The sequence below is a fragment of the Thunnus thynnus genome, chromosome 21, assembly GCF_963924715.1.
Source record: "Thunnus thynnus chromosome 21, fThuThy2.1, whole genome shotgun sequence".
Classification (NCBI taxonomy): Eukaryota; Metazoa; Chordata; class Actinopteri; order Scombriformes; family Scombridae; genus Thunnus; species Thunnus thynnus.
Window position 1 is genome coordinate 2,394,264 of NC_089537.1, and position 14,158 is coordinate 2,408,421.

At 40.0% G+C, this 14,158-nt stretch overlaps 1 protein-coding gene across 6 annotated transcripts; it reads right to left on the reverse strand.

The window, feature by feature from the left end:
- Positions 1-596: 596 nt before the first annotated feature.
- Positions 597-14,158, reverse strand: LOC137173814 (protein NLRC3-like). Of its 6 annotated transcripts, none has more exons than XM_067578899.1 (12): positions 13,557-14,157; positions 13,160-13,312; positions 11,862-12,100; positions 9,322-11,173; positions 7,105-7,272; positions 5,962-6,135; positions 5,330-5,503; positions 4,675-4,848; positions 4,342-4,515; positions 3,187-3,360; positions 2,264-2,437; positions 597-1,813 (listed from the first exon to the last, which is right to left on the reverse strand). In XM_067578899.1, the coding sequence occupies exons 2-12, from the start codon at positions 13,291-13,293 to the stop codon at positions 1,801-1,803; spliced, it is 3,450 nt and encodes a 1,149-aa protein (XP_067435000.1). In that variant the 5' UTR covers positions 13,294-13,312; positions 13,557-14,157; the 3' UTR covers positions 597-1,800. The 6 variants fall into 6 exon arrangements, with proteins under 6 accessions (XP_067435000.1, XP_067434999.1, XP_067434998.1 ...); XM_067578898.1 differs by having other exon boundaries at positions 9,322-11,200; positions 13,160-13,337; positions 13,557-14,151; XM_067578897.1 differs by having other exon boundaries at positions 9,322-11,200; positions 13,557-14,150.

The window sequence follows — 14,158 nt, forward strand, 5'->3', positions numbered from 1 at the left end:
CTTTCAATGACACTATACAGCTGAAGAAAGACTGAACTAAAAGTGTGTACAAGAGAGTCATTTCTGTGGTGCATTCACATGCTAGTGTGATAAAATCAAAAATAGGGCATTCAGGATTGCATCTTTTCAGAACAGTCAAAAGTTAAATTTACCTTTAACTACCTAAAGTTAAAAAGGAACATAAGAATTTGGTCGCTTCATCAAATAAAAAGACTGCTGGTCCTCAGCCGAGTGTCAAAACTCAAAAGCCACAAGGTACTACAACTCCTGAAAGCACCACAGAAAAAACAACTAACAACAGTTTTGCTTTAAAAAAAATTAAACAAGCTTTGCAATGATGAAACAATGATGCTGGTTGAAACACTGACAGTCCATATGAAAAGGAACATCTTCCAGGGCTGTAATCTCTTCTGCAATAATACAAGATGACAAACTCATAGACAGCAGACTCATTAATAAAATTAGTGTAATAATGCAAATGATTACACCGAGAGCTGAGATTGAACAAGCTGTGGAGAGAAAGTTTAGTCCTGGGTGCATCTAGCAGCTGGTGTACATTCAGAACACCTGAATAGTGAAAAGAAATACACTGAAAATACAGAGAGAACAGGAGAACAAATAAGCTTTATTTACCACCCCCAGGCCAGAATTATATCTCTCTTAATATCTGACAACTTGTGTTACATAGGAAACAGGTGAGATAGGCTGTGGATGTCAGGAGGCATGTGTTAATAATAGCAATAATAGCAATAATTACAGAATTCATCAAAAAAAACAAAGGTGACCCGAAACTGAGCACTAATATGAATGACACTTGACCTGCAGGCTGATTGCTGCATTCTTTGCTGAAAGGTATAAAGAAATAATGTCTGGAACGTAGCTGCAATACTGAATCATTACACATGGTGGTACTGCAACACCAAAATACTGCAGTGCCTGTAATCTTTACAGGAGTTCAGCCAGCAGTGCTGGAAAGTAACTAAGTACATTTACTCAAGTACTGTACTTAAGCAAAGTACAAGTACCTAAAACTTGTACTTGAGTATTTCCATTTTATGCTAAATGATACTTCCATTCCACTACATTTCAGAGGGAAATATTGTACTTTCTACTCCACTACATTTATTTGACAGCTTTAGTTACTTTTCAGATGAAGATTTGACACAATGGATAATATAACAAGCTTTTAAAATACAACACATTGTTAAAAATGAAACCAGTGGTTTCCAACCATTTGGGCTTTTGACACTTTACAAAAAGCACTTTCTAGTCAGGGTCACATTTCAGATGTCTATGAGTTGTTAACAGCTCCACCAAATAGTGATTTTCTCCTCTAAACTTCTCATATGGTTTCATTTCAATAAATGTTCAAATGACCAAATATTTCACCAAAAACCAAAGATTAGAGAAAAAGCCCCAAAACTGAAAACAGATTTGTGTATCAGAACTTTTTTTTTCCTTCTTTCCTCTCTCATTAATCATCTCACGACTCCTCAGATTTATCAGGGTCAGGCCCCTCTATTGGAGGGTCCTGACCCCAGGTTGGGAACCACTGGACTAAACTAGCTAACGGAATATAAAGTAGTTCCAACTAGCTCCACCTCCAGCAGCTACAACAGTAACATACAGTTACTACTGGATGAAGCTCTCCTCTCCACTCTACCTCCCAGTAACATGGCCCAGTCAGAGCCTCTCTACACACAAGCTGCTGCTGTTGCTTCAACCTCTCTGGATCATCAGGATACAGCTGATCCTCCCTCAACACACACCCCTGGATGTTCACTCACACTCTTACAGAGATCACCACCACCAGCTGATGAGAAAAGAAGAAACAACAGAAGTCATAAATCAATGTTTAGTGAGACTCAATCAGCTGTCAGTCAGTGATGCAGCACATCCAGTATAAAGAGCAGCAGGGACTTCAGTCCTGTTCAGACCAGAAGTGGAACAGCTGTGCAGCGTGGCCAGCTTCTTTTCAGCTCTCATGTTAATGTATTGGAGTGAACACACTGAGCTCACAGTTCAAGTTCACAGACCTGCAGAGACTTTTGGTATCAAATCTGTTTCCTCTGCAGATTTCACTGAACTACACAGAGGAAATAAACTGCTGAGAGTCATGAACAAATCATTACTGCAGATACACTTTTGTGATACATTTAAATTGGAGGTTCACCAGGAAATACTGGATATTTGCTTTGATAGTAACTGTGTTTAATACAATACTCCTGAAACCAGCATGGACTGACTTCAACTCTCTACTGACCTCAGAGTATCCAGTCTAAAGTGTGGACTCTCCTGAAGATCACACAGTTCCTTCACATCTGAATCCCACAGCTCATTGTCATTCAGATCCAGCTTTCTCAGATGTGAGGGGTTGGACTTCAGAGCTGAGGCCAGAGAAGAACAGCTGATCTTTGACAACGTGCAGCGACTCAATCTGAATAAAGAATAAATGATGTCACTTTAGAAGACAAAGTTCCTGCTTGAAATCATTCAATGTTTCATAATCTGTTCAGAGGTTTAGAATGAAGGAGTTTAGAAAATGGAAACTCCAAACACCTGAACCCAACAGGATGCAGGATAAAAACTGTCTAATACAAACATTGAAAAGGAGCTCTCATTAATATTAATGACAACATGCTGCTACTTCAATAAAGACAGTGACTTCACCCCTTAATCTCTGCAGCTCCACCAGTGACTCCATCTATACAAACTCATGTCATGCAGCCAAACACAAGTAAAAAACACTGACCTCTATTTACTCAACATCCAAATATGTCAAAATTGATTTAGGGAAAATAGGATATTTCAGTTTCATGGAATCGTGAAGCCATAAAAAATATCATGGCATCTTATGTTTGAATATTTCAGTCAGTATAAACACTGCATAGCTTCATAAATGTGTTGGAACGAGCAAATACTGGATATTATGTTTGTTACTATAATCAATATTTTAGAGGTTTACAGTGAATTGTCCAGTGTCGTTTTTATCTTGTTGTATTTAAGATTTAAATGTGCAGCTCTGACACAGTCAATGCACTAAACCACTAAAGAACCAAACAGACTTTACCTTTAAGATACTCAGTGTGGATCAGCAGAATATCATCCTTATGTCTGCAGATTAGTGTCACCACAATTTTCACATCATATTAATCTCAGCACGGAAGTAAAAAAATGGTGTCTAACCTCAGACTCTCCAGTCTACAGTGTGGACTCTCCAGAAAATCACACAGCAGCTTCACTCCTGAATCCTGCAGCTTGTTGCAGCCCAAATCCAGCTCTCTCAGATGGGAGGGGTTGGACTTCAGAGCTGAGGCCAGAAAAGCACAGCTGATCTCTGACAAACTGCAGGACCACAAACTGAATAAAGAATAAATGATGTCACTTTAGAAATCGAAGTTCCTGCTTGAAATCATTCAATATTCCATAATGTGTTCAGGGCTGAAGAGGGTTTAGAATGGAGAAGTTTAGAAAATGGAAACTTGAAACACCTGAACCCAACAGGATGCAGGTTAAAAACTGTCAAATACAAACAGTGAAAAAGAGCTCTCATTAATATTAACGACATCATGCTGCTACTTCAATAAAGATGTGGTGACTTCACCTCTTCAACTCTGCAGCTACACCAGTGACTCCATCTATACAAACTCATGTTGTGCAGCCAAATGCAAGTTAAAAACACTGACATTTACTTCAGATTCTACTCAAGATCCAAAAGTTTTAAAAGACACCAAATATGACAGGATGGATTTTAGAGAAATGTGAACATATTTATTCTCCAGACATCTACAATATTTCTATTTTATGGAATGACGAAGCCGTAAAAATCATGTCATCTTCAGTTTTAATTTTTCAGTTAGTATAAACATCACATATCATCATTAAGGTTTAGAAAAAAACATGAATGTCTTTTTAAAATTTATATTTACATTAAGGTTAAATTTAAGGTGAAGATCAAATGTTTAAGAAGGTAAGGGTGAAGCAGCCAGTGTTGGATTCTTAATGTTATATTAAATATGTTTTAAATATGAAGCTCAACAAGGTGCTCAGTATGGATCAGGATAAAATCTATGAGGTCAAACCTCATTAAAACTTTTGACATTAAAACTAAGATTTTAATGTTTGACAGCATGTTTTAAACGTGTTATGGTTTAAAACATGCTGTCAAACATTAAAATCATTAAATATTATTTAAACATTTGAAAACAACATTTGAATGTCTAAATCTGAAGGGGATTTTACCTCTTAAACACCATCCCTATGTTTGCAGTATAATGTCATCACAACATCCACATCATACAGTTTAATCTGAGCACAGAAGTAACATAAACGGCGTCTGACCTCAGAGTCTCTAGTCTACAGTGTGGACTCTCCAGAAAATCACACAGCGGCTTAACTCCTGAATTCTGCAGCTTGTTGTAGCCCAAATCCAGCTCTCTCAGATGGGAGGGGTTGGACTTCAGAGCTGAGGCCAGAAAAGCACAGCTGATCTCTGACAAACTGCAGTACCACAAACTGAATGAAGAATAAATGATTTAGCATTAGAAAAAAATGTTCCTGCTTGAAATCATTCAACATTCCATAATCTGGTCAGAGAAGAACAGATTAAGAAAGATTATGAAGGTTTAGAATATAAAAATAAAGGCAGAAAATGCCAAAAAAAAGATGTATGACCTCAGAGTCTCCAGTCTACATTGTGGACTCTCCAGAAAACCACACAGCAACTTCACTCCTGAATCCTGCAGCATGTTGTGCATCAGTTCTAGCTCTCTCAGATGGGAGGGGTTGGACTTCAGAGCTGAGGCCAGAGAAGCAAAGCCGATCCCTGACAAACTGGGGTCAGTAAATCTGAATGAAGAGTAAATTATGTCACTTCAGAAGACAATGTTCCTGCTTGTAATAATCATGTTTCACAATCTGTTCAGAGCGTAAGAAGGTTTAGAATGTAATGACAACATGCTTCTACTTCACGAGAGACATAGTGAATTAACAGTGAATTAGCCAGTGGAGCTTTTCTACTGTTATATATGAAGACCAAAAAGATGCTCAGTATGGATCTGCATAAACTCTATGAGGTCACAGCTGTTTTAACGTTATCAAAATTGATTAAAACAAAGATCTGAATGTTTGATGCATGTTTTTAAAGGGTTAACTATGGTTTAAAATTAAACATTTAAATAGTATTTAAATATTTGAAAACATTTGAATGTCAAAATCTGAGGGGGATTTTACCTCATAACCATCATCCTTATGTTTACAGATTAGTGTCACCATAACTGTCACATTATATTAATCTCAACACAGAAGTCAAAAAAAAATGGTGTCTGACCTCAGAGTCTCCAGTCTACAGTGTGGACTCTCCAGAAAATCACACAGCAGCTTCACTCCTGAATCCTTCACATTGTTGTAGCTCAGTTCCAGCTCTCTCAAATGGGAGGGGTTGGACTTCAGAGCTGAGACCAGAGAAGCATGGCTAATTTCTGACAAACTGCAGGAATTCAATCTGAATGAAGAAAAAATGACACTTCAGAAGACAATGTTCCCGCTTGTAATCATTCAATGTTTAATAATCTGTTCAGAGCTGAAGAAGGTTTAGAATGTAGAAGTTTAGAAAATGGAAACTCCAAACACCTGAACCCAACGGGATGCAGGTTAAAAACTGTCAAATACAAACAGTGAAAAAGAGCTCTTATTAATATTAATGACAACATGCTTCTACTTCAATAAAGACAAAGTGACTTAACAGTGAATTACCCAGAGGAGCATTTTCTTGTTATATTAAGGTTTTAAATCTGTAGCTCTGACAGTCAATAGACTAAACCACTAAGAAGAAAATAGACATCAATGGTAAGATACTCAGCATGAGTCAACATAACATCATCCTTATGTCTGCAGATTAATGTCACCACAACTTTTACCATCATAATAATCTTAGCACAGAAGTGAAGAATGATGTCTGACCCCAGAGTCTTCAGTCTACAGTGTGGACTCTCCAGAAATTCACACAGCAGCTTCACTCCTGAATCCTGTAGCTTGTTTCTAGACAGATCCAGCTTTCTCAGATGGCAGGGGTTGGACTTCAGAGCTGAGACCAGAGAAGCACAGCTGATCTCTGACAAACTGCAGTCTCTCAATCTAAATAAAGAATACATCATGTCGATAAAAATCCATTACAATCCACCAGATCCGTTCAGGTTTTGTATGTATATGTATAATTCAACATTATTATGTCCTAATCAATTAGCTTTTCCCTAATATGAGCAGATTGTGTTATCTGTTATCATCATGTCAGTCTTATGCAGACATCATCCAAATGGTACCACAGCATTCAGACACCTATTCATCTCAACACAGATCACTAAAATGCTACTGCCCTTGATCAAGTCTGTAATAAGTGTGTAATTTCATTAAAAACACTACAGTACTTGAGTGAATACAAAGAAATTTTTTCTTCTACTGAGGCATTTATGTCTTACCACAGATTTACTCTCATTATCACCGCTGACTGACTGTCATCAGTGCCAAACACCAAACTTTCACATGACTTCCCTTTTAACTGGGTGTGCAGCTATCCAAAGTGATATCATTTTCTGACAGGAGACATCAAGCACCTGTTGAAGTCTCACATTTCATTGGTGGCAGCTCAGACACAACTAAAGATACATACTGCATTTTGAAATATGATTTGCTCTCTTTGTCTGTATCCCCATATGAGAGTTTTAGTGTGTGTGTGAGAAAGACTTTAGGCATAGGTTCCTTCAAAATAGTGTGTTCTCAATGTTTAATATAAAAACATTATTCTTGAAAATGCAGTGAAAGTCTGAACTTTTTCCCATTTGATTTACAGATTTGAGATTCACACGCATACCAAAAATTATAAACATTAACTTGGTCTCACAGGTAATTGTCCAATAACTTCAACAGTTTTCTTGCAAATACCAGACCTTTTTGATTGTAGACTAAATTCAAGGTGAAACCAACTGTTTAGGCATTTTGGACTTTTAGTGATTTGTGAAAAACAAATTATCTGAAACTTCTGTTATGTATTTAAAAAACTGGTTAAATACAAGATGTACAATAGTAAAACACAGTCAGTGAACTGACCTTAGAGTCTCCAGTCTACAGTGTGGATTCTCCAGTCCAGCAGACAGCAGCTTCATCTCCGCACCCTGAAGGTTGGTGTTACTCAGATCCAGCTCTCTCAGATGGGAGGGGTTGGACTTCAGAGCTGAGGCCACAATTTCACAGTGAGTCCCTGAGAGTCCACTCAGCCTGTTATTAAAATTTAATAACAGGCAGCCTGTTATTAAAAATTATATTACATTTAAATACACTAAAATCATACACTTTTATTATAAAATAGACACTATGCAAAGTCAAACAACTAAACAGAATAATTGTGTTCATAAGTGTAAACACACCAACTATTAAGTTAAATTTTCTTGCTCTCAAAGTTTTTGTTACAACTGAAGAACAATTGTAAGAATAACTGATGTACAATTTTGGTAACAAGCAGCTGTAACACAAGCTGAAAACACTTTAATAATTTGTAAGTTTTACAGTGTACATGTATGTAAAGGAGGGATGAATGGAATTTCTCTTGGAGCCATACCCTAAGTCCATCAGGAAGTCAGTCATTTTGAATCTACTTTGCAATTTTTTTGCAAAGTGAAGCCATTGACAGGTGTTGTATTCAAACAAACTCCTCCTAGAGATTTAACTCGAGTGACTTGAAATTTGGTAGCTTACATCTAAACACCTTTGTGGTGCTAAATAGCAAAGCTTTTTAATTTTCATGGAACGCCCTTGGCGTGGCATGCTGGACAATTTTGCCCAAAACATGTTTGGGGCATTAAACAGGAAATTGTTGTAACTTGGCTTTACATTGTCCAATCTGCCCCAAATTTCTCATGCAGTGTTTCCCCTATTATAGTACAGGCCTGGTGGGCCACCAGGCCAACAAGAGCCCCGCCAGGCCAAAAAATATTTTTTAAAAATGCCAATAATGACACCAAATATCCAAATAGCATTTGGGAGCCTCTGAGCAGTGCTGTTTCGAAACGTGAGTCAACGTCTGTGTTGTTGCCTGGGAAACTGCAGGTAGCGTAACTCCTTTTAAGGAATAAGGCAGTACATCAGCAGGTGAGTGGTTAAGCAAGAGAGCGAGCGTCAGAAATGTGACGGTGAATGTGAGCAGAGCAGAGGAAAAGGTTAGCAGTAAGGCCGGAGGTGTGTTGGGGTGTGGGCCTGTTTATTTGTCCTCCGGAATGTAACCGCTTTGAAACAATCAGGAAATAACATTTTCATCTGATTTATCGGCATTCTCGCTACAAGCGATCCCTCTCTTCATTAACTCTCTAGCTCATTTGACCACTGCTGATTTCTTTCTCTTGCCTTTTTTAGAGTACAGACTACAGTGTACCTGTTAATAAATGCTGCAGCTTGGGGGTTAGCTCCGAAGTTAGCAACAATGGGTTAGCCTAACCTGACGACGCTAAACAGAGAAACAGAGAATGGAGAAATGTGTGGCTGCTAATAATCCCCCCCCCCACCTGGCCAAACCACTCAACCATGTCAATATTGATTCATAGTCATTGCTTCACCTACTGACAACAGGAAGTTTACCTTACATGGTGTGGTCTACACATGATATACAGCAACATGACATATAATTAGTGGGTTTTCTCTAGCACCACATAGTGGACACAGGAAGTGATAGGTATCTCCTACAAGCAATGTCCGATATTCATGGAAATGTATATCCATGTCAGGTGCCCTCTGGAATGTGTATGTTGTATCATGTTGCCTTGCAATAATAGCAGTTTGAGTGCAGCGTAGTTTGAGTGCAGTGTACCCCGACGTGTGTGAAGGAGTAAGGTCTGATCATCGCTGCTTGCAGCTTTAATGGTTATTGTTTTGGTATTAGCCACAACAAACAGATAATTTTGGGTTGTTGTTATTGGCCCAGAAATTGCACGTAGGTGCATCTCTAATGTAAAGTGATACATGCTTTACAGCATGCACTATACATTAACATTACACTTAATTGTAATATTGATATGATTTATGTAAAATTGGCTTTATAATGTTGATACCTTGTTTCCCAATCACTCTCAACACTGTGAAATGCTATCTTAAAAATGTTTCTTTGTTACATGTACAAACAGTACATCATTTCGAGCCCAAACAGGCTCTTCAGAGTTGGGTACAGAGGCAACAGGAAATATCTTAAACTTTTTGGACTGAGCACCTGGACACAAGAGATGTGTGTATGTTCTGATGTGACTGATTTATAATGTTGATAATCACATCTGGACTTACACAGCCTTTCTGCAGTTCCTCACAGCAGGGATCAGTCTCAGTTGTCCCTCATGTGATGTGTTGTACTTGTTCAGATCCAACTCATCCAGAACCTCCTCTGACATCTGCAGCATGTAGGCCAGAGCTGAGCAGTGGATCTCAGAGAGTTCCTTGTCTGATCTGTTCTCTGACTTCAGGAACTCTTGGATCTCCTGATGCACTGAGTAGTCATTCATCTCCATCAGACAGTGCAAGATGTTGATGCTTCTGTCAGGAGAGATTTGGGTCTTCTTCTCCTTCAGTTTGTTGGTGGCTTTCCGGATGACTTTTGGACTGTTCACTGTCCAACCCAGCAGGCCTCCTAAGAGACTCTGGTTGGACTCCAGAGAGAGGCCATGAAGGAAGCGAACAAAGAGGTCCAGGTGGCCATTTTCACTTCTGAGAGATTTCTCCATGGCTCTCCTCAGGAAGACATCTAGGGATATGTAATGGTCATTGTCCCCATCATCATCGTCATCATCAGTGATTCCATCATCATCAAAGAATTCATCACCATAATCTTTATAGATTAATTCATCATCATCATCCACATCTCCCAGGAAGTCATCCAATACCTCTGTAATGCTGTTGGCGTAACAGTGGTGCATGTAGACTGCGGCCAGAAACTCCTGAACACTCAGATGAATAAAGCAGTAGACTGTTTTCTGGAGGATCACACGCTCTCTTTTGAGGATCCCTGTACAAACTCCTGATAACAACGAGGCCTCTGTGACATCAAGACCACACTGCTCCAGGTCTTCTCGGTAGAACATGTTTCCTTTCTCCAGATGTTCAAATGCCAGCCTCCCCAGCTTTAGAAGAACTTCCCTGTCAGCCTCCGTCAGCTCCTTTGGACTTGTCTCATGTTCCTCATCATACTTGTGCTTCCTCCTCTTTGTCTGAACCAGCAGGAAGTGTGAGTACATGTCAGTCAGGGTCTTGGGCAGCTCTCCTCTCTGGTCTGTAGTTAAAATGTGCTCCAGAACTGTAGCAGTGGTCCAGCAGAAGACTGGGATTCGACACATGATGTGGAAGCTCCTGGTTGTCTTGATGTGTGAGACGATTCTGCTGGACAGCTCTTCATCACTGAATCTCCTCCTGAAGTACTCCTCCTTCTGTGCGTCAGTGAAACCTCGTACTTCTGTTACCCTGTCAACACATGTAGGAGGGATCTGATTGGCTGCTGCAGGTTGAGAAGTTATCCAGACGAGAGCTGAAGGAAGCAGATTCCCCTCAATGAGGTTTGTCAACAGCACGTTGACTGATGACTTCTGTGTGACATCAGACACAACCTTCCTGTTCTTAAAATCCAGTGAAAGTCTGCTTTCATCTAGGCCGTCAAAGATGAACAAAACTTTACTGTCAGCGAGCTTCTCTGCTGTGACCTTCTGTAATGTTGGATGGAAATCATGTATCAGCATGAGAAGACTGTACTGCTCATCTTTAATCAAGTTCAGTTCCCTGAACGAAAGCAGAATCACCAGACTGACATCTTGGTTTTCCAAGCCCTCTGCCCAGTCCAGAGTGAACTTCTGCACTGAGAAGGTTTTTCCAGTGCCAGCTATGCCGTTCGTCAGCACGACTCTGATGTGTTTCTGTTGGTCAGGTAAGACTTTAAAGATGTCGTGGCACTTGATTGGAGTGTCATGGAGGGTATCCATCTTTGTAGCTGTCTCAAGCTGCCACACCTCATGTTGGACATTAACCTTTTCACTCTGTCCCTCTGTAATGTAGAGATCAGTGTAGATCCTGTTGAGGAGGGTTTCACTTCCTGCTTCATCAGCTCCCTCAGTCACACATTCACATCTCCTCCTCAGACTGATCTTATGTTCATCTAAAATCTCCCAGAGAGCAACATTCACTAAAAAAAGAGAAAAATGTGAGACTAAACATAACAAAGACAATCTGACAATTAGCCGTTATGTCATGCCCTCCACTTCTGCCTCCTCCTCCTAGTGTGTGTGCCTCTCTCTCCCCCTTGTCTGTGCCTAATTACAGGAGTGGAGACAGGTGAGTGAGAGTCAGGCGACCAGCTGCCATCCATCAGGAGTTCTGCTTAAATATCTGGTTCAACCTCCTACTCACCGACAGATCATAGACTCTGTTTATCACAGTCAGTCACACTTCTAGCCTCCTTACTTCACTACGGTTCAGTTTCTACAGCATCGCTAATCCCTATTTCTCTGTGCCTACAGTTTTGCCTTTGCCTGACTCCAGCCCTTCTCCTGCCTTCCTGCCTCACCTGCCCAGCACATCCCTCTGCCTGGCTCCCCTCAGTATTCCCTCAGCCCAGCTTCACATCCAGCCCAAATCCCCCTGCCTGGCTCCCCTCTCCATTCCCTCTGCCCAGCTTCACGCCAAGCCCAAGCCCCAGGTTCCCGGCTACCAGCCCAGACCCTGGCCCAAGCCTCAATAAATTATCTTCCAACACTGCTCGCTGCCTCCTGCCTCAGTGTCCTACTCTTGGGTTCGCTAGCCTAGCCATAACACATTATGACCAACCCAAAAACAATCAGTCTTACTTTGTACAGTGCTGGTCTGACTGTCTGTCCGCAGTCCATGTCTTGTTCTGGATCTTTCTCCACACTGGGGACAGGAGGAGTCTCCTGGTGAAGCAGACTGGTCCCAGTATGAGGTGATGCACTGTCTGCAGAACCAGTGTCCACAGCTGGTAGAGACTGGATCCTTCAGGACATCCTGACACAAAGAACAGCAGGACAGCTGTTCCTCCACAGAAACACTCCTCCTCTTCTTCTTCTCTCTGTGAAGACATTTCTTTTTCACTATGATGGTTTGTTGATTTTTGTTGAAAAATATAAATATTTAGCTGACACTGTCTAGAAGCTCAGGCAGTCACGGAGGATAGTAGAAGTCTAGCTTCTTACTTGAAAATTATTATTTTATTTCAACTCTCCTGCTTTCATGAACACATATTTAAGTCTTGTAAACTGACATAAAGAGATTAATTTGTCTCTCTGCTGAAAATAACTCTTAACTGCATTTCTTATCTGGCTGACTTATTAAACATTTAGTGATCTGCCTGTAGTTTGCTATTAATACAAACACTTCCTGCAGCTGCTTCACTGTTCCATTAAAGAGAGCTGATTATGTCCTTTACTGTTTTACAGTCTCTTTGGGCAGCTTAGCTTGGGTTAGTTAGGTTTAAACTGAGGTTAGAGGGGGTCTAAAATTGTGGTAGACCAGCAGTCTTACATGATTCAGAGCTTTCAACTGCAAGCTCCAAATCATTAGTAAGTGAACCTTTGAGCTTAATTTTCTTCAACATGTTTCACATAAGCAGTTAGCTTGGAGAGAAAACTCAGACACACATAATCAAGGTGAGCAAAGCTTCTCCACAAATAACCTTTCGACCACATGTTGCACATTTTTGATATGCACTGATTCATCATGACATCTGGTAATTCATAACAGCTGATCTGAGGGATATTTCGAGTTAAAAACACAAGAAAATTTAACATTTGAAGTAAATTCTTTCAGGTCTTTACAGTGACTTCAGTGTTAGGGCAAAGCTGTATGAACATATTCTTGAAGTGTAAATTGACATTGAGGTTTTCAGGTTGCTACAGAAATACCATCTGTGGTTTCTGGCTATAAAACGCAGATTAAGATCCATCTTAGTTTGAAACAGTGTCTATTATGATAGTTCTGCATCATGAATAGGAATATTTTAGCAGAGCAGTTTGCCTTCATCTTCACTGAAACATCTTCCATCAGTACAGTTTACAACAGAAACAGTGTCTTACTATGTCTAATGACTTAATCATCTTCAAGCCAGTTTACAGTAAAACCAGTCTCTTACTTTGTGTCTGAGGGTCCAGGTTCATTACTGAAGTCTGGAGGAGGATATTCTTTGGATCGGTCACTCTTCATAGACAGACAGCTGGATAATGGAGACCCTGCTCTGTCCTCCTCTTCCTCCACACAAACACTCATCTTGTGGACTTCAGTCAGCCTGAGAGGTAAACCAATAACACTGACTGTAAGATTAGAAAGCAAGATTCAAGAGAAACAAGTCTGTTCATGAGTCACCCCAAAAATACCGAGCAAATACCACACACAAACAAGTTAGTATCTCCCTCTTTTCTTTCTCCTCTTTATAACGACAGAAGTTCATTCCGACTCTTCTCCCCTCTATAGTCCTCAGGGAGGAAACTGACACATTCACGGTGAAATAAGAATGTTTTATTAACACTCACCCTGTGTCAGACGTCAGTTTTTATCCGTCTGCCATGCTCCAAAATCTCAATATGGAGTCTGAACTTGCAGACTGATCCCTTTCAGTTTCAATACTGCCACGTCAAACAGTCACATGACCCTGTCAGCGTGTGTGTGTTTATGAGGATATCTTTTGGCTTAAACAGGTTAAATTAAAATGGATTTTGGAGGAAATTTAGTTTATCTCATCTATGTATTGAATGAATGTAAAAATGAATTGATGTTGTTAACTGTTTTTCTTTTTAATGTGGCTTCATTTGTTGAGCGGAGGAGCGGAGTGAGAGACAAGAGGCCCGTGGCGCAATTTGCGTCAAAACTCTGAACACACACGCTCCCATAATTTTTTTTCAGTATCAAGGTAATCCAGTAATGTCTGTAGATCCGTGGCTACACTGCAAATTGAGAATAAAAAGAAACTGACGGTAACTCATTCGGGATACTTTTAATGGCGCCATTTTGTCAACATCTAAACAAATATAGGCTAAAAACGGGGCTCAAATCGTTGCCCACTGTTAATTTGCTGTATCCATGGCAACGCTATACTTCCTGTTTATATCCCCCTAAAGCATTATGGGAACTGTTA